A 20274-nucleotide genomic window follows, 5' to 3' on the forward strand; every position below is an offset into this window, starting at 1 on the left:
GCTCTGTAAGGTTGTCTAGTACTTCCAGGTGTCTAGTCGGAGTCATTTACAGGAAGCCAACTGCCGACACCGAGTACGATAGTCGTATGCTGGAAGGACTATCCCGCTCTATCCGTCTCGGTTTCACACACATCCTGATTCTAGGGGACTTTAATCTCCCTAGAGTCAACTTCGCGGAACACACGTACACTGGAGGCGACAACTCAATTGAAGCTCGGTTCTTCAACCTCATCGATAACTTGGGCTTATATGAAAATGTGAGGTCGGCAACTCGTTGGAGAAACAGTCAGACACCATCGCGCTTAGACTGTGTATTCACTAACGAAGAATTCCTAGTCGACAACCTCTCAATCCTGGCTCCTCTGGGAAAAAGCGATCATGCCGTCATAGCCTTCAGTTTTGTCATCAAAACTAAGCTAAGGTATCCCAACAATAATTTGCGATGGAATTTTAAACGGCTGAATGTGCGAGCTCTACATGACCATCTACAACAGGTGGTTTGGGATGTTCAGCCTCAAATCGATGTGGATGGTCATTGGGACTTCTTGCTGCACACGCTCTTATGTGCTACAGACCATTCAGTTCCTCAAACGGTTCCCAAAAGCTTCAAGCCACCTACAGTAATCAAGAACCGTACCCTTCGCCTGCTAAGCCGCAAACGGCACTGTTGGGCGGAATACAAACGAACTAATAACGATGGAGCGTATAGGCAATACAAACATATCAGGAACACATGCACGAAGGCTATAAGAGAAGACAGGCTTCAGTACCAAACAAAGCTTATGGACAAATTCGCCTCTAACCCTAGAAGCCTATTCCGTTATGCAGCCTCTCTTCGTCAAGCCAAAACAGGAGTTTCTCAACTGCTAGGTCCTAACGGCCCGACCAACAACGATGGCGACGCCGCTAACCTTCTGGCGGCCCATTACTCTCAAATATTTCAACCGGCTGATATCAACTTTATTGACGACAGTTTCATCTGCAATTCCACAGGACTTTCTGAAGTGGACCTAAGCGCTGACTTGGTGTTCCGGAAACTGCAGCACTTAAGACTTGACACTTCTCCTGGCCCGGATATGGTTCATCCTGCCATACTGAGGGAGGCAGCCTCAATCCTGGCAACGCCGCTTAGCGTGATGTTTTCACACTCGCTTAGCCGAGGCAAACTACCGGAAAATTGGAAGTTGGCTCACATCACACCAATTTTCAAAGGTGGTCGACGCAATGAACCTTCAAGTTACCGGCCGGTAGCTCTTCTGTCGTTACCTTCAAAACTCATGGAGTCCCTGATATGCGACGGTTTAAATGACTACCTACTGTCCTTAAATTTCTTCTCACCCCAACAGCATGGTTTCAGGAAGGGTTACTCTTGTATAACCAACCTGTTGACTGCGGTGGACAGATGGACAAGCATCCTCGATCGCAAGGGAAAAGTTGATGTCATTTACCTTGATTTCTCAAAAGCTTTTGATAAGGTTAACCACTTGTGTCTTATCAACAAGCTCAAACGACTAGGTATCAAACCACCTCTAATCGACTGGCTTACTTCATACCTAAAAATCGACACTTTAAGGTTAGGGTTAATTTCACTTTATCTCAAGCTATGGAATGTCCTAGTGGGGTCCCCCAGGGCTCAGTACTAGGGCCTCTTCTCTTCTTGATCTACATAAACGATCTTCCTCAACAGGTAACGTCAGACTTATTACTTTTTGCCGACGACGTGAAACTTTGGAGAGAGATACGCAACCAAGACGATATACAGGCACTTCAAGAGGATCTGACTCGACTTCAAAGTTGGGCAGACGATAACGGACTTACCTTTAACACTTCTAAGTGTAAAGTAGTCCATCTGCGACATGTCGCAAACTACAGTTACAACTTAGGAAACTCCTGTCTAGTAGTATCCCAAGTCGAAAAAGATTTAGGAGTCCTGGTGCCCCATGACTTAAAGTCTTACGCTAACTGTGACAAAAATGCCTTCCGAGCAAACCTTGCACTGGTAACGTTGAGGCGCATTTTTGGCCAGTTTGACGGAAGAACTTTCCACACAATCTTCAATAGTTTCATCCGTCCCCATTTAGAGTACGGAAACATAGTACTCCCCCCCTCACTCCAAAAGGATAAGGTCACTTTGGAGCGTATCCAACGGCGAGCCACGAAATCAGTTCGAGGACTCAAATCCAAGCCTTACGAAGAACGCCTCCGTTCACTAGACCTTTACCCACTAGAATATAGGCGTCTTAGAGGTGATTTATTAATGGCTTATAGTATTCTTAACAATTCTGGACATCCTCTTAAACACCTACTTAAGCTTAGTTCGAACAATAACCTAAGGGGTAACACCCAGAAACTGGAAACACAACATAGCAAGACGGAATGTAGACACAACTTCTACTCCTTAAGAGTTGTCAAAAGCTGGAACTCGCTGCCGGCCGAGCTAGTCCAAGCGACTTCTCAGGAGTCCTTCAAGAGGCAACTTGACCTATTCTTAAGGACCAAGGACAGCATCGCACTATGATTTACCAATTTCTTTTCCTCTTTTATTGTTAACATACCTAGGTTCCTGCCTGGAGGATTTGGTGATCCCCTGCTACTAGACACGGAAGCCTGTTAAGCGAAAGCTTCTTCTATTCCGTCCACAACCATTTGAACCATTTGAACCATTTGAATATAATAAGGTAGTCGACCTATTGTTGAGTTCCCTTGTCAGATAATCGAGTGTCTTTACAGTATCAGGGATACTACCTGAGGAAAGTGTTCTATTTATCTCTTCCAACTTCAGACTGGGTTTTGTTTAAATCTGCTGATGGAATTCAGATAAACAACCAGAGGGTTGTCCCTCGTAAGGTATGTTAACAGTGTATCCAGTCGGAGAGGATTCTATTACTCTCGAGTTTCGAGTTCTTATACATAACAACGTCGTTTTTAACTAGTTCACACATATAATCATAAACATGCATCGCGCTAATGCAGTTTACACCTGCATCTTATTTGGTGAGTTAACTTATCGATACGTTTGCTTAATTTACTGAACATCGGACTGTACTTGTTGGTAGTTACAGGGGAATTAAGTTTCGAAGAGTTTTTAAGAGTTTCTTCTATCTTTCAGATTTTACATGGCAGATTCCGATGAAGAATCCGATCGCCGTCGTAGCCGTGACAAATTTCGCCGTGAACGTAGTGATCACGATGGACGTCGTCGTCCTGGTGATAAACGAGAGCCATTCGACGACCGATCAGGTACTGTAGGTGTTGCACCGGCTCGTGAAGATAATCGTTTGTCAGGTGAAGGTCGGAATGACCGTGGACGATCACCTGCAGAACCTCCTTACAAAAGACCTCGTAAAGATAACAGTGATGATAATAAACCAAGTTCATACCAGCGAAAGGATACCAAAAGTTCAAGTGTCTCGGAATACGATGGCATGTACAGGCCTCCAGTAATACCATTTAAACGGTTTCTTGATCCTTTGGACGACTTGATAACTGAAGAAGAGGCGTGTAGTAAATACAAAGAATACAAAGAAGGATATATGAAGCGTCATACCGAAGAGTTCTTTGATGCACACAAAAATGAGGAATGGTAAGTCAGTATACAGTGGTTTATGTTTAATCCATCTTCTAAACCGTGTCACTGTTACTAGATAACGTCAACAAACTTTCAGTTTATTTTAAATTGAGGTGGCAGTCCATTGTGTTTGTATTGCTGTCATAGCTAAGTCATGCTGAGGAAGTGAGTTGATGAGGCCCATTGCGTTCCGACCCAACAAAAATGTTGGTGGTCACTAGCTGTCGTAAATGTAACTTGTTTTCGCTAATGCCAATGTTAGATATGTAAAGAAAGTTCGATAAACTTATTGGTCACTAATGAATAGATATCCCCATTAGTCATCGATAAAACCCACTGGAATGGTTGCTCTTATAACTGATGCTTCAGTGGGATTATTTCACACACCTGTTACTGCTTTTCAAAACTATCTAAAGTCTCGTACATGAGTGTGTCAAGACAATTCCCTTAAGGTAGTCGACTCCGGGGTATTGGTTTCGGACGAATCCAGCTATAAGTGTATTGATGCTTCTCATTTTGATGGTAGACTTGGTTCTCTAACTAATTAGTGTCATAAACGATATTAAGTCGAAGTAGCAATCTTTGGTGTTCAAAATCATAGGTCGGACTAGTGCAACCGATTGAAGATTTGAAGCTCTTTTGGATGATTCAATTAATACGATATCAAACTTGGTGTACTTGATTGCGTACTTGGCATGTTTAAAGCACCTAAAACAATTCTGAACCTGAGTCGGTAAGTTTTCGTTCATAATGTGTTAGTGGTGGTTTTCGACCTTAGGGTATCTCCAAAGTACCTAAGTTTTAGCTTAAAACCGAGTACAGGCATTCACATCTGGTAATCAGGTTACATTATATATTTTCTTGAATCAGAAGTTTAGGCCATCTGTTTTTTCAGCCATGATTGTCTGAATATTTAGTCATCATAGTTTGTAGTTATCAAAAGCAGTCTTTTCTACTGAATACATTCCCTCATCTAGTTAATATCTAGCAGCCAGCTTAAGTAGACATGAAGTTTACCGTTTTGGTTTTAAAATTCTCTGAAATAACTTAATAGTGACGCAAATTTATACACTTATATTGTTGTATAGGCTTCGTCTTCGTTATCATCCCGATTACATGAATGAAAGAAAAGCCGCTCTTAGCGCAGCAGCCAAGCATCGTCTAGATGTTTTCATGGAGCTTTTACATAAAGGCTTTCTCGAAAATCAGTCTGTTCAGATGGACAATAGTGAGAATCTCATAAAACTCATGGATGCTGTTGTTATCAAACTTGAAGGTGGTTCTGATGAAGACCTAAAGGTACTTGAAGAATCTGATCGTAATAGATATTCAGACGAAGAAGTAGTACATCAGTCTCAGGTAGGTTGCTTTGGACTGCCATGCGCAATATGTTGATGAATTTCATGACATAACTTTTGGTTTGTGATTAGTTCTGCATGCACACGATATATTTATATTTAGGACTTGTTAGCTATAGTGTTTCATTTCACAGAGCTTTTGTAACGGAATTCTCCAAATCTCTATAAATTATGAAATTTTAAGTCTGATGGTTCTTTCAGTGGCTAAGTTACATGGGATTCATCATTTCCATGTATTTACTTTCCACACCCATTTTTCGAATTTTGTAGAAGTTAAACTTCATTGGATAATTAGAGAAACGAGTCTATTTTGTGGTTTTCGAACTTTAATCTATGAAATTTTGTTTCATGATTCTGTGAATAATTGTTTTAAATTTCCCTCAATTGTCTCTAGTCTTCTGGACCTATTTGTTGTGAAAATAAAAGTGAAGGAGAGGCTGAATCTGATGAAGATTTCGAACATGAGAAGCCTAACACAGAACTTCCTAGAAAAGTGATGCCAGAACCTCTTCACACTCCAGGTTCTACTGTGGAGTGTCGAACAACTAACCGACGTGCACGAACTGAGTCAAACAAGTCTGGTAGCTCAGCTCCTTCACAAAGTAGCCAGAGTAGCGATAGTGACAGTGGTTCTTCAAGCGATGACGAAGCTGATGAAAGCGCCAAACCTAAAGCTGAAGTTGATCAGAAGTGTAGTGAGTTTAACTCTGGTTATTTGCTTTCTTAAGCTGGGAAACTTGATAATAGTAACGATAATATTTGAACTAAGTCAAAGAGACATTAGTAGCATGGTCTGTGGCCCCCGAATGCCCTGGTAGGGTCGAGAGTGGGGTGGGCCCGCCCTCCCTCTCGAAATGCTCTTACACGGCCAAGTGTATACAGCTTCTGCCAGGCAGGTCCTACTCACTGCCTTCTCGTGGCGGGGGTGTTGTTGTTTACGAAAATGAGAGAACGAAAAGCGAATGTCCGGCGCTTTAACCGGATTCCAAATCAATGGTGCACATGGGCTCCAGTATCCTGAAGGAACAAATGGCGTATGAACCAATCGTTGGTCTATGGCTACCATGGGACTGCATCTCCTCACGACATTCCACTGCCTTGTGGGTTAGACCTTTAGGTCAAAGGCTCGGGGTGTGGTCCCCTAAAAAAACCACCTGCTTCGGTGTAGGCACCCGGGCAGTATCACAGCCCTCACACAAATCGAATGATTTATGTGGCGCATATCTATTTGATGCCTCCTTGTACCAATATCTATGTGTTAAAATAAATAAAAACATGGTCTGGAGCAAATGTTGATTATTAGGTATGTCTGTGTTTCAGCCTCAACGAATGGTGTGTTGCTAATTGGTCTATACCCAGTCAAACGTGAAAACTATTTTAGATCTGTTAACCGTCTAGTGGTAATAGAGGTATAAATCTTATAAACCATGTTAATCAGACTAATCCTTCCATTAGCTTAGTTTCATTTAGATACATATGTGCAATTCGCCTGTGCATTTTTATCTTGTTTAAAAACGCTTTCATCACTTGACCAATTCGCTTCATTTTGAACAAGCAAATATTGTCTTTGATGTTTTACTTCAAGTTGTGTAAATATAAGGGGGTTTGTTAATATTGGTTAGTATCGGTCAGCAACAGACTCAACTAACGTCACTTGTTCACTTTACCGCAAGCAGCTCAAATAGTTCATTTTGTGTAAAAATGTGTCTTCCGTACCAAACCAAAATAAAAGTTTGGCATAATGTGGTAAGAATAGTAAATTGTCGCACTAGCCTAGACCATATAGTGGCTTAAAGATTATCAGGGCAAAGTTCATTGGTACGACAAATTGTACAAACTAGTGGTCCCCTAATAAAACCATCTGTTTCTGTTTAGGGACTCTGATGGTTCACACAAATCGAATGATAACTACTGTGTGTGGCGCATGTAGGTTTTGGTGTCACTTTGTACCAATGTTTATGTGTTGAAATATATATATATATATATATATATATATATATATATATATATATATATAACAAGCTGTACACACACAGGAGGTTTGAACTTGCGAATAGACGAGGCTTCTGCAAACCTAAAAATTCATCCCTGAGAATTTCTGTACAACTTTTTAAAGCTGTTTTCATGTCAATTCTATGCCCTGTTTCCTTTATATATCGTGCTACCGATGAACATAGTGTTTTACTTCCCAAGTTTACCGGAGCGACAATTTACTATTCTCTCCATATTATGCCAAATCTTTATCTTTCCTTTTACAATAATCACTTTATTTATTTGGAATTTTAGTTAGTTGGTCTTATATTGATTTTCATATAAAGTACTTTGATGAGTTCATATGGTTCAAATATACAACACAAATACACCACATTTCCAGTTCAATTCCATCTTCCGACTGTTTTTATTAAAATTTATGAAAAAAACTAATTGTTTAATAAGGATTATTTTCTACTTTTTGTTTGATAAACCTGTATTTAGCAGTCAGTCATAATCAACGTATAGCATAGCACAAATAACTGTTAGCCCAAGTTACCGTACTAAATCTTGTTCTTGGTGATTGAGTTAACCTAGCTGAATTGACATTGGATTTACCAGCATGTTGGATGTCATTGTTCTCAAATAGACCTCTATCGTTTGTGCCTGTCCATAGTAAAACTCTGATGTGTAGTCGTCTTTTCAAGTTGTTAAATATTATTTAGTTATGATCGCGAAAATGACATTTTTCTATAATTTACAGATGAACTCGGTAATATTCATGACGTTGCAAGGTCTGAAGTTGACGAAGATGACGACGATGTACCCACTCCTACAACTGCCGAGTCCCCAAGAGGATGTAAAAATGAAGACTCTTCTGTTTCTATGATCATCGGCTCGGTAAATGATACACCTGTCAAACATCCTATTTTTGGAGATCCTTCCAACGCTCCTCAGTCCAAGTGTGCAAATCCACCAAGACTGCTACATAAAACTGCCTCTATATTCTTCCGAGCGTTACCTCCAACTATAATGGAAAGCGAACTCAAAGAGGTTTGTTCTACTTTATAAATCATGTTTCTCATATTTCGGAAAAACGTTAAACTTATTTGGATGATATTGTGAGTCTAGACATATGCTATCCGTATAGTTATCGGGTGAAATTGATTCGCTTCCATAAAAATTTTGTCAGTGAGATGGGTTTCTCGTGAGATGAGATTTTGTACAATTGACAAAATCATCTAATTACCTTATCAATTGTCATGATGTATTTACTATACATTAATTTATTGAATCGTTTTTCCAGTGTCTAACTTTTTCTGTTATCATTCATACTGTCACTACTTGTGCTACTCTGAAATTCGACCTGATAATTTCATCTTGCTATACTAATAGGATATAACAAATTCAACTGATGTACATATGTTTCAGGTTCTACGTTGCGTTTGACTGACTTAACTTACAAGTGTCTTATGCCCTGTCAACTAATCAACTTTAATCCTACTGGTTAGTATCAGATTCGACAAACGTCACTTTACTTCAAGCAGCTCAACTAGTTCATTTCGTGTCTCATACCAAACCAAAATAAATGTTTAGCATAATGCGGGAAGAATAGTAAATTGTCGCACTATCCTGGAATAAGAAATTAGATTTTTATATTTCTAAACAAAGTTACTGAAGTAAAATATTTGGCGAGACTATAATTTATGGATGAATCAATCGGATTTAGGATAACAGGTCTTGGCTGTCGGCGCGACATTCACCTATTTGGCCAAATAGCGCCTTGGCATTTTAACTTATGTTAGTTCGTGATGACAAACCGTAAATCTAATTCCTAACCCTAACCATCGACTGTGAGTCATAATCCTTATTCTTCAAACTGATTTATAACCGTCATTTAGCCCTAGTAAGTAGGTAGATACTCAAGGTCACTTTGGCGTCGCTCAAAGGTCGTCCATAAATTATAGTCTCATCAAATATTCTAGACTCGTTTAACTGCCTACTTAGTTGAATCTAATGTCCTCAATAACACTAGGTAGTTTGTGGTGGTAATGGCAAATTTACGGCACACTAGTTTTGATTTACTATTATAGAAGTATTTTCTGATACTAATTTGTTATCTTTCTGTGTAAGGTGTATTATTATAATTAATATTTTTGTCAGTTAATCAACACAGCAATATTTTAGTGACTATGTTTGTTATTTCAGCTTTGCGCTTCTCAACCTGGATTCATAAGATTGGCTCTTTGGGAACCTGTTCCTGAACGTCGATTTATGCGACATGCATGGGCCACATATGATCCTTCTGTTAACATCAAAAAGATATGTTGGGCGTTAAATACCAGTACCTTATTACGCGAAAAACTTGAACTGCCAAACGGAGAATTAGGTGCTACGGTTAATCGTGATTTAGCCCAGAGAGTTCGTCCTCTTACTCCTCTCACACGTCATAAACCAGTTATGCGACAAGATTTACTCTTGGCTGCGCAACTTGTCGCACGTTTAGATGCTAAACATAATCTATGGAGTCATTTGGAAATTCCTGATAGTACAAATGATTTGAATACGATTGGTAAGCTCAAAATCAATGGTGATTCGGAGTTTAAGAATATTTGTGATTATACAGCTCTGGAAATGGCTATTAAGAGTAAAAATCCATTACTTAAAAATCTGACAGACTATCTTGTTGATGAAGGTGGAAGTGAAGAAGAAGCACTTATAGGTTAGTTTAACAGTTGAACGAGGTTTATTCATTGCTTATTAATTGTGTTGTGTTGTCCATTCTTATGTAGAATTTAGTTATGGACGAATGGTTTAATAATATGTCCTGTATGCTTATTCATAAATCATACCTTTTATCTTCACTATCAACTAACGATTTTTATATCTTTTAGACACTTACATGACAATTAATGTACTCAATTATTCATTGTAAAAGCTATTTCCTTTCACTTTGATGATTATTGTAAGGCCGATGGATGTATCCTTCATAAGCTTTCTAGGAAGTGCTATTTTTGTCACAAATAAAAATTTTGACTCATCAATATCCTATTATGAAGCTTTTTCATTGTAACAGCCTTTCGACATTGTAATTTTAAAATGTACTTATCATGACAATGTTTTGATAAAAACACTTGTCTCATATGGCCATGTTTTTTAAAACAATGTAGCTTAGTGGTTAACGAATTCGGCTTTAAGCCAGGTCTCAGCTTGAAACATTGCTTCATCGCTTACAATGGTTTGGCCAGCAGGTTAGTAGTATTCATCAGCTCTCGCGCATCCTAAGTGTAGCTCTAAGCTCTGAGTACATATTTGTATGTTGTTTCATCCCGTAAATGAAATCTTCCAATGGTCACTAGTAAAAAAAGTTGCAAATGATTGTTATGCTTTCTACTGCAACAAACGTATTGTGAATTCTATCGAAGCGTCCAACTATACACAGCTGAGATTCGGATGAAGTCGAAGTCCAACAAACAACGATTTGTCTAAAGGACAGTTCTGTTATTAAGAAATATACATAGATTGGTTACAAATCTCAACTCATGAGGCCTCTGTGGCGGTTAATGCGTCTGTGTGCCTGGAAAGAGAAAGATATAAAATACCGTCATTGGGTCTGTAATTGTGTCAAAAGTCGACAACAATTACTATCAATCAACGTAAGGACTGGGAACACAACTATGGGAACTGTTGCTCTTAAAACCATTCAAGGAATGGACAGAAATTATGGATAACGGCTAAAAGGGTTGAGAGAATGTAATTGTAATGATAAATGCAGTAAGTGTTATTAGTTAGTGTAAATGCTTTAGGATATTACAGGACCAATAAACGTGCGTTACATCATGAGCTCAGAAGTTATTAGGAATGGAACTGTCTACTGAATATTAACAAGTAGTGTAAGGCAATACGGGGCAATAAGTTGAATAATAGGAGAATAAAGACAATGTAAACGCACTTAACCTGGACTAATTCCTTGTATTTTTACAACCAATTTATGTAAGTGTTTTTGTCTAATCCTTAATATTGTTTCAATTGTATTTATCCTATCAATATTCATTATTTTAATTTCTCCAACGTTTGGAATATCCAGCGGAAACTCAAGCAGAGGGTGAAGGATGTGACAATAGTAGTAATACTGTAGTTGGACGTGTTCACACTGTAACATTGGAATCCGACCCTAATTTGGCTCGTACTTTAGATTTGTTAATACTCTATTTACGTATTGTCCATTCTATGGATTACTATGCAGGAGCTATCTATCCCATGGAGGATCTCATGCCTCATCGATGTGGAATTCTTCATGCAAGAGGTGACAGAGGAATAAATCCTGTTCCTGGTGCTCGTCCTAGTGGTCTGGCTTTCACTCAAAGAGAAATTAATGATCACCTTCAGGTATGATAAGAAAGATAAACGATGACATTTTACATCAAATAACAGTTGAAGCGTGTTTATCATAACCGGTGGTTAGAGACCTTGAATGACATGGCTTAAAAGCGCTTGTACTGACCCAGATGCATTCATTCTTTGTTAATGGCTAAATATCTAAGCTGATTTCTCCACAATTTTTTTATTTCACTAGTTTATATCCTATAGAGTCGTATCTTCGATACTTAGTCTTTTATATTACCACTGATACTGTTACGAATTCTACTATTCAGGGATTTGTCTTAACAATTCCAGCTATCTGCAGTAATTGGGTCTGTGAATTGAACCTATGTACACGTGTGCCAAGTTCTACATTGCACCTGACTGATTGACTGCACAGATTAGATTACTGTTGATCATAAATAATATTTACAACTTTTTCTTTTAAAACATGAGGATACTCTTTAGTTTTTGATCTTATCTTTCAGCACTGTGTACTCTACTAGGAACCTCACGACCCCATAAGACTACTAATACTCACGAGAGATGGGGGAAAAACTAGGTTTGATTAGCATTAGTCCATATTTTAATAACTGCATCGTTACAGAATTTATGTTTTTTGTTGTTCAGTCATTACAAATCGTATATCCTTTGTATAGAATACCAGTCATAATAAGAAATTTCAACCAAATCGTTGACCACAAGATCCAGTTGAATTAATAGCACAAGTAAATGCAATTTTCTAACATGCTGCTGTGTTTTCATTAGTGCATATATAGTGGTATCAGTTAGTTAGTCAGTTGCAATGTAGGACCAAGCACATATATAAACCAGTCCGAGTTGCCACGTCTTATTAGCATAACAAGATGAACACCAAATTCATAGAAGTAGTCACTTCAATGGTAGTAATATATAAAATAAAGGTTGTACATAAGGATATAATATAGGAACAGTTAATTCGTAGAATGAAAGGTATAAAGTAATTTTGATCTCACGGTTTAAGGGAAGACGAGGAGTCTATACGCCTACGCCATTGTGATGGATTCTGACCCATGTCACCCAGAATCTCCAACCATTGGTTACGATAGTCACGCGGGCCCCAACCAAGTAGTCTGCATCTACTAACATGGCTCAGATTAGAATTTAGTGACTTCAAGGTCTGATGCCAGTCTTGAAGCAGCAATTTACGTTTGGATGGAGAGAATCGCATTCTAAACATCCTGGTGTTGTTGCTCAGTGCTACCAAAAGACTGCACTTTATCAGTGTCTTCGCCAACACAGGACTATGTCATCTGCGTATTCCAAGTCGATAAGTGAACTTCCTGGAAAGAGATCAATTCCTGGGAATTCATTTAACAAAAAACATTATTTCCAGCAGTGATATTAACCAATTGTAATGTCTAAGGACGTTTGACTTTACTTCTTTCCTCTAAATTTAAAGGTGTTCATATTCCAAGTATAGCAGTAGCTTGGAATTTGGTTACAGTACTTAATCTTTAATTAATATGTCTCACGTTTTGAACTCGTTCCATCTTTTGTGATAAACTTCGAGTCAAATATTTTGTAAACGGACCATTAGTGCTTTGTTGTGTGATACTGATGTCGACAGATACAATTAAAATGTCTCACCAATCGAAAATGAAATGCCTGGAGGCAGAAGGTCAAGAAGATCGAAGAGACAAGAACGAGGACAGACATTGATTGATGTGGAAAAGAAGAATCAGTCAAGTATGAGACAATTGCTAGATATTTTGCAAATAATGAGTTTGCCGTATGGTTCTCAGATTTTACTAATTGATTCTGTAATTTTGTTTTGAAATACATTTGATTGTCCCCATTTGCATTCTCGTTCACTACAATACTACATCAACTCAAGTTGTCAAGTCACTATCATGAAAACTATGTTTTTTCTTTTTTGAGTTCTTAATTCGATAATGGGAAATTGAGTCTATACAATACTGTTCAGTAACCCCCTTATTTTTGTTGTTTTTGTGATGGCTTGCTTAACCGATCCACACTTTATGTAGTTAAGATTGTCGATTATTACATATAAATTACATTTGAATAATAGATTTGTTATCTCTTTTGATTGGTTGATTGTTTTGATGAATTTTACATCCGTTTAATTAGTAAACTGATGTTATTTATTCACTGAAGAAGTGACTTACACTAAGTCACGAAACGTCAGAAAATCTAATTTTCTACTCATTGGGATATTACAAATATATTATTTATTTATGATGTTAACATATTTTTCTATATGGTTTTTTTTTCTTGATTTCAACATTTTCATCTTAGAATTTCGCTTTAAAATTGCGTACTCTTATCGAGGTACCAAAAGATTTAACTGAAGAGGAAATGAAAAAGTTAGGTATGCGAGATCCTGAAAAAGCTGCAGAAGAATTCGTTGAAGCTAATATTCAAAAAAGAACTGGCAAGAAAAAACCGTAAGTGTAGTTCTTTTATTATTTTTTAAAAAAAAAGTTATCAGAAATGAGTGTTTTGAATGTTTATGGATAGAGACAAATAGAAATGTTGGACTACTGTTAAACATCACCTAACTTAAAGAGTATTCATGGTATTCATTTACTGACTGAATGACTTGATTGTGCAGTAGTTCACATTTCTGTGTTTCACAATGAAGTTATGACAGAATCTGTTGTAATAGGAGATGAGTAGTAGAAACGTGATCAGTAAACTCTACTAAATATCGTAACTAGATATTGGACCAAAGACTAAACTGGCATCAGATTATTACTATATACGTCATTATACTAGTTCACGTGAACCCGAACACCAATAATTGGGATCAGGGCAATAGTATCTTGAGACAAAGTGTCAGTTATCAACAGAACTGAATCACAATAAAATCCGTTTTACGTAGAAAATGGTCTTTTATATTGACTGTAGCTAGGTATGTTTATCTTCACTCATCACTTAATCATGGCTTACTTTAACCACCACTAACACATTAGAATCAAATATTAGGATTTGATCACCACCAATAAATGTAAAATTTAATATGGAATTTGTGTAACTACTCATTAACCTGCTTAATGTTCTTGGACATTACTTCACTCGACAAATCCCCATATCAGAACACAGTTGAGCAGGAATGTAATGATATTTCAATAACAAAAGTCGATGGAAGTAAAAACCACAACAAGAAAAACGTTAGTATATTTATAATTTTTACATAAAATTCTAGAGTCTTCTCCAAGTCTCCGCAAGCTCTGATTGGTTAAGAAGTAGCCCAATTAGCGTGCCTCAACATAATCCTGCACGGAAAATGCTTTAATCCAATCTATATCACATTAACATAACTTGTTAGTGTAGATATAATTGTTTCGTCAAAGGGCTTGTAACACCAGTAGTGGTAGTGTACACTAAATTGTTCGATTTCAACATACAGAATTAAGCTAAGGTTATTTAGGTTGCTGCGTTTCAACGTTACAAGAATATAGATGGAGAATACTGAACAATAATCTGTTAATGTGTTTATACATGTTCATAATTAACAAGTGCACTACTCTGAGGTTTGCATTTTGAATTTTCTGACTTCACTGACCTTCTTGAGTCACACGGTTTTATAAAAAAAATAATTGTAAGAGACAGTCTAACTACCTCGATCATCGAGATTTGATCCTTCTATGTATATGTCACGTTATATTTTCCTACGAGCTCCTTTCCCAATGATTCTTGTTAATAACTTTTCACAGAAGTTTCATAAGAGTTAGTACATGACACAATTGGATTGAATGGATAATTATAGTTGAAGTATGAGTGTTTTACAGGATGTTTTTTTGTTTAGTAATTCATTAAATTAACTAATCACACATGCAACGAAACTATTTTAGATTTAAAGTTGTATGGGTATGTCCATTATCCGACAAGAAATTCCGTGAACCAATTTTTGTTCGTAAACATATTTTCAATAAACACATGGACAAGGTAGAAGCAGCTAAAAAAGACAATGCAATATTTTATAATAACTATTTAAAAGATCCTAGACGTCCATCATTACCGGAAGCTCCTTATCATTTGTTAAATCAATATTATCCATCTTTGAGTTCGAATTCAAATAGTAATAATCATACATACAGAGGTAGAGGTTCTGGACGTGGTAATACGGGTGGAAGTTATCGTGGATATAGGAATAATTCACTTCTTTCAACAGCACCAAGTTATGTACGGGGTACTGGAACTTTTCAGGTATGCTGTATACATACAACTTATTTTCGTTTCGATATTGTTGATATATTTTGTTTACTATTCATTTCTGTGGATTCAGAGATAAAAAGGTGTCTTATGAGCGACTTGAGAAAATTTATAACATGAAATGTGATAACTTAAGCTTCTACTATACTGTCCGTCTACCAACTATTAACGCAAGTTTGCCGCCCAGCAATCCTTCAAGTATTGCTCTACGGTTGAAAAACACTCTATAGAAGACATGCTTAGACCGGAATTATGTGATCATAGGTTTTCCCGAATTACTGGTTGTTTATTGTAGTAAGGTACTACTAGGGAAAAACGGAAAATCGGTAGATGAAGCTATATGTAAACCTTCCTGATGGACTAAGAGCCAATAGAATAGTAATAATTAATGGTTAAAGATGTTAGACGCCACGGCACAAATCTGGTAGTATTCGTACAATTGTATACACTATGTTCCTTTTAGTCTTGGCTTCAGTTTCACTACTTATTTACCATCCTTCGGCCACATTTATTCCATTTGTATTCTTTTATACTTTGTTTATATATATGTTTTTTTACCGATTTTGGTGCATAGTTTCCTGTCCGTTCATACTCATCATGTTAATTTCCCTCCTCTCAATTCACTGATATTTGAAACTTTGAATAGACACTGATTCTTACCAAAGCTTGCGTTAATAATGATTTCTAACTATACTACTACTACTACTGGGTGCTTTTTTGTTCCATTTAAACTTAACATAATTGAATTTGTCGATGGTATATCTTGAATTTCACTATTGTTTTAATGGTGATATAATGAACTAAAAAATCGACTGTTATCTAATCATTTTGACTGATTATCTTAGTGTTTAAGAAAAGTTGTACATCTCGAACTAAATGACTCATGTCAGTACCAGCGTTGTAATAGCTTTTCAAGTTTATACCATCATTAATAACTATGAATTATTTCATTATTATTCAAACCCAAATACTAATAATGATATAAACATCATACTTATTGAACAAATTTGTGGCTATCTACACCTAATAGTAGCTCAGTTAACGACGCCTTGTAATTTAATAGTGAAGGGCAATGGGTCAGAGTATCAATCTGTGAAACATCAACACTAGGATGCAGGTATATCCACCCAATCAGTTCCAAATAAGGCGGAAAAAACTTCTTAAATCCTTCTGTGAGTTACAGGTCATTTATTAAGTAAAGTTTTTTGGACTGTCTTGTAAATTCCATTACTCAACTATTTTTCCCTTTGTCCAGGACTATTATGATGTGGCAGCTCAACAACAACAACACCAAGCTATGGCGGCTGTAGCAGCAGCAGCTGCTGCCGCTTTATATCCAAACGCTGCGACAGCAGCTGATTTGTATGCATTGGCTGCACAGGCAGGTGCACCTCGCACAGGTCTTGGAATGTCTAGGTCGCGTGGTCAACGTGGTTCTTCACCATCTCATGATTTCAATCATCGACCATATAGTAGTAGTAGTACATTGGATAATCGCCGGAGACAGCCTACAAACTATTCGACAAATAGGTAAGCTACAGTTATGACTTATGTTTGTATATATTAAACCCTTGATACACTTATCAGACGGTAGGTGATGCAAGGTTGGTAGGACACTAAACAGTAGATTCCGATAAAATCTTGTTAATATTTGATTGTATATCATGAGTTTTGTGTATGAATCTCTCCATCTTTGTATTTTCTGCCGGATTTATCACGTTTCCCAGATTTTTTTTGCATATTGTGCTATTCTTAATTGATCTGTGATTCTGAACAAATCAATCATAGTAGAACTTGTTCAATAAATCTTGTCTAAGCAGTTGTAAAAGTGAACATTGTTTTTTAATGGGATCTTTCCTCATTCTGTACTCTGTCTAATCAGATTGAAGGTTTCGCGAATTATCTCAAACTGGTAGAGGGCTTTCATTGAGGACAAAATCTCAGTTAAAAAACAGTCGGTCCTGTTACCGTGGAGCTCTTCTCTAGTATACAGCCCACACCATGTTGTCCGGGATCTAACTCTAGGATCGCATTAGTCTTGATTATAGATATCCTCGAAGCATCGGTCGTGCATTTTAGGACAATTGAATGAATAATCCCGGGTTTAGGGATAGAATGCTAGGTAAATATGGCAAATCAGTTGATAATGTTGTGGTGACTATTCATCAGCTCACGTAGTTAGGGTATGTGCTCGACCGCGTACATCGATGGGTGATGATACCTGGCTTAGGGGTGATTAGATTGGAAGAAAGCTATGGGCGGTCAAAGACGTGGGACCAGTCCCTAAATTGATAGATAGTTGTACTGAGCCGTGTAAATTAGTGTAAACTACATGGTTAGGGTCCGCGTGATTGTCGTAACTAATGGTTGGAGACCTTATGTGGCATGTCTCAAAATCGTTCTCAATGGCACCGGTGCATTTACTCTTTGACTTCTCTTATAAATTGAGTCCCGAAATCTCCGTACACCTTTTTCTTTCTTTTCCTATACCTAGTCTTTACTACTACTGTTGACACTGTTTCTACTTGTACTACTCTGGAAATTTATCTCGACAATTTTGTGTCTCTGTGTTAACGTGATACAGGAAATGGGACCAACACACACATATTTCATTTTCTATGTTGCTCATAACTGACCAGCTGTTTAGTAATCAGTTTCATATGCTAACATCTGGAAATCTCAAATTAAATTCGCTCTGTCCGTCCAGTACGCGAATTAAGATTTATAGGAATAATTACACAAAATATCAGCCTTGTTATGGCTATCGATTTGATTTCGTGTGATGCTTGTATCCAATATTTATTCAGCTACTAATCACAATCATAATTCCCTTAAATGTTTATACGGTTTGTCAAATACATGTGTGTAACAATACACCTACATGGTCGGTAGTGATCGTTCTCAAGTTTCTATCCTGTGAGCATTCAGTTTCTTGACCAGGTCACCTTCATTAAGTTTTTGGATCATTTTGCTTTCGAAATACAACATTATCGTGCATAGATAATTAAGTATAAAACAATGACCAGTCAGCTAAAGGAAAGACAACGTTCAATTCAACAGAGTTTCAGTGAAAGTAGAACTAGGATATTATATCATAAATGAGAGTGATATAATTGTAATTGGAATAAGAATAGTGTTCCACAAGTTTTTGTTAAATAAATTTTTGTTAACATCACTTCTCGTATTTATTGGCAAGACTATACTTAGCCTTTTCTTAACTTTTAGACGTCCAGTTGGTGGTGGTGGCGGTACTACAACCGGTGAACGAACAATGATATCATATAATGATTTAGATGATCCTGGAAATGATGTGCTTTAAATTGAATTAACTAATTAATCTAATCATCTTCATCGACTGTTACAACAACTGCTTTATTTTCTATGTTCTTGTTTTCTGTTTGTTTCTAAAGTTTATCACGTTGACACATTTAAATGAATATCATGTATATCTGAACATTGTGCATTTTCATATTCTTTCTTCCTTATATTAATTACAATAAGAAAAGTTCTATTAAAATTATATTACACTTCTCAATTTACTTATTTTATATATGATGTTACTGTGTGAGAAATTATAATAATCAAGTCGATGATAGTAATATTTATTTATTTAAGCACATAAACATTGGTACAAGGGTAGGCACCAAATAGATATCCGCCACATGAATCATTAGATTTGTATGAGGGCTGTGATACTGCCTGGGTGACGAAACCGAAGCAGATGGTTTTCTTAGGAGGCCACACCCGGAGCCTTCGACCTGAAGTTTTGATCCACAAGCCAGTGGCACAACGTCAGGAGATGCAATCCTATGGTAGCCAGTGATCAACAATTTGTTCCTCCGCTATTTTTGCTTTCAGGATCCTGGAGCCCTTGTGTACCGTTGGTTTGAAATGAGGGCTTATCAAATGATATCTGAGAATCTAGAATCCCCAACAACATGTTATCAAAAGATCCTGATGACATTAGTTCTCAATATTTCGTTGTGTAAGATTTTATTTTATACTCAGAAATCACAAATGAGTCATGTGTAAAGGAAGTTAATGTACACTGTGTGTCAGTTCAATGAAAATGCTCAAGATTCTTAATGTACTTATGTATTTAAGAACAACAGATATTGATCTAGAGGTTAAGTGTTTGCATACGAGACCAAATATCCTCGATTCGAGTTCTGCGTGTGGGATCGGGTATGAGCACTGTTGAGGAGTCTCATATTAGGACGAAATGAGTGTTCATTACTTTCAGGTTTTCAATGGTGGTCTAGCTTAAATCGACTCATCAATTCAACTATTAAAATATTGATAGCTTAAAAGAAGCTTGATACGAATGAAATGAATAAAGTCATAATGATATAGAAGCATGTACAATGCATTTGTATGACATAGGCAGTACAATAGTCAACATAATTTCTTTTTCTCAGTCCATATTCATTATGCTAACTAAAATAAATATTAATCTTCATTGACTTTCATATGACTTCTGTGAAGACATTCAGTTTATTATATGGACACCGTTTTAGACAAAGTATAAATTAGTTTGTCTATCTATCTACTGCCTAATTAGTCGATACGATGACTAGTTCGTTTTAAGGTAATCATAATCCTCATAATTCTTATCAATCAATGAGGGTTTAAACCATCAATTGGAATCCTCATGGCCAAAGGAGAAGTAAGAGACGAAAGAACAAATTACACTGAGAAATGGAGACAGACATGAGAAGAATGAATAACAATTGGATAGAGATAGAAAGGAAGGCTGAGGAGAGAGTGGATTGGAGAATGCTAGTCGACAGCCTATTG

The 20274-nt window shown here is 37.0% G+C and overlaps 1 protein-coding gene across 2 annotated transcripts; it reads left to right on the top strand.

Moving 5' to 3' along the window:
* The first annotated feature begins 2705 nt into the window (after positions 1 to 2705).
* ARS2_1 (Serrate RNA effector molecule) lies at positions 2706 to 19005 on the top strand. Of its 2 annotated transcripts, XM_051217162.1 has the most exons (11): positions 2706 to 2994; positions 3110 to 3583; positions 4657 to 4927; positions 5321 to 5621; positions 7661 to 7950; positions 9106 to 9619; positions 10985 to 11286; positions 13558 to 13706; positions 15117 to 15471; positions 16733 to 17007; positions 18703 to 19005. In XM_051217162.1, the coding sequence occupies exons 2-11, from the start codon at positions 3117 to 3119 to the stop codon at positions 18794 to 18796; spliced, it is 3018 nt and encodes a 1005-aa protein (XP_051065812.1). In that variant the 5' UTR covers positions 2706 to 2994; positions 3110 to 3116; the 3' UTR covers positions 18797 to 19005. The 2 variants fall into 2 exon arrangements, with proteins under 2 accessions (XP_051065812.1, XP_051065813.1); XM_051217163.1 differs by having other exon boundaries at positions 2706 to 2847; positions 13558 to 17007.
* The last annotated feature ends 1269 nt before the right edge of the window (positions 19006 to 20274 follow it).

The sequence above is a fragment of the Schistosoma haematobium genome, chromosome 6, assembly GCF_000699445.3.
Source record: "Schistosoma haematobium chromosome 6, whole genome shotgun sequence".
Taxonomy (NCBI): domain Eukaryota; kingdom Metazoa; phylum Platyhelminthes; class Trematoda; order Strigeidida; family Schistosomatidae; genus Schistosoma; species Schistosoma haematobium.

Bases quoted from the DNA above. Each gene is read 5' to 3' on its own strand.
- ARS2_1 (XM_051217162.1), top strand. From the start codon at position 3,117: ATGGCAGATTCCGATGAAGAATCCGATCGCCGTCGTAGCCGTGACAAA. The intron at 3,584-4,656 runs GTAAGTCAGTAT...ATTGTTGTATAG, and splicing joins GCACACAAAAATGAGGAATG to GCTTCGTCTTCGTTATCATC. The intron at 5,622-7,660 runs GTGAGTTTAACT...TATAATTTACAG, and splicing joins TGAAGTTGATCAGAAGTGTA to ATGAACTCGGTAATATTCAT.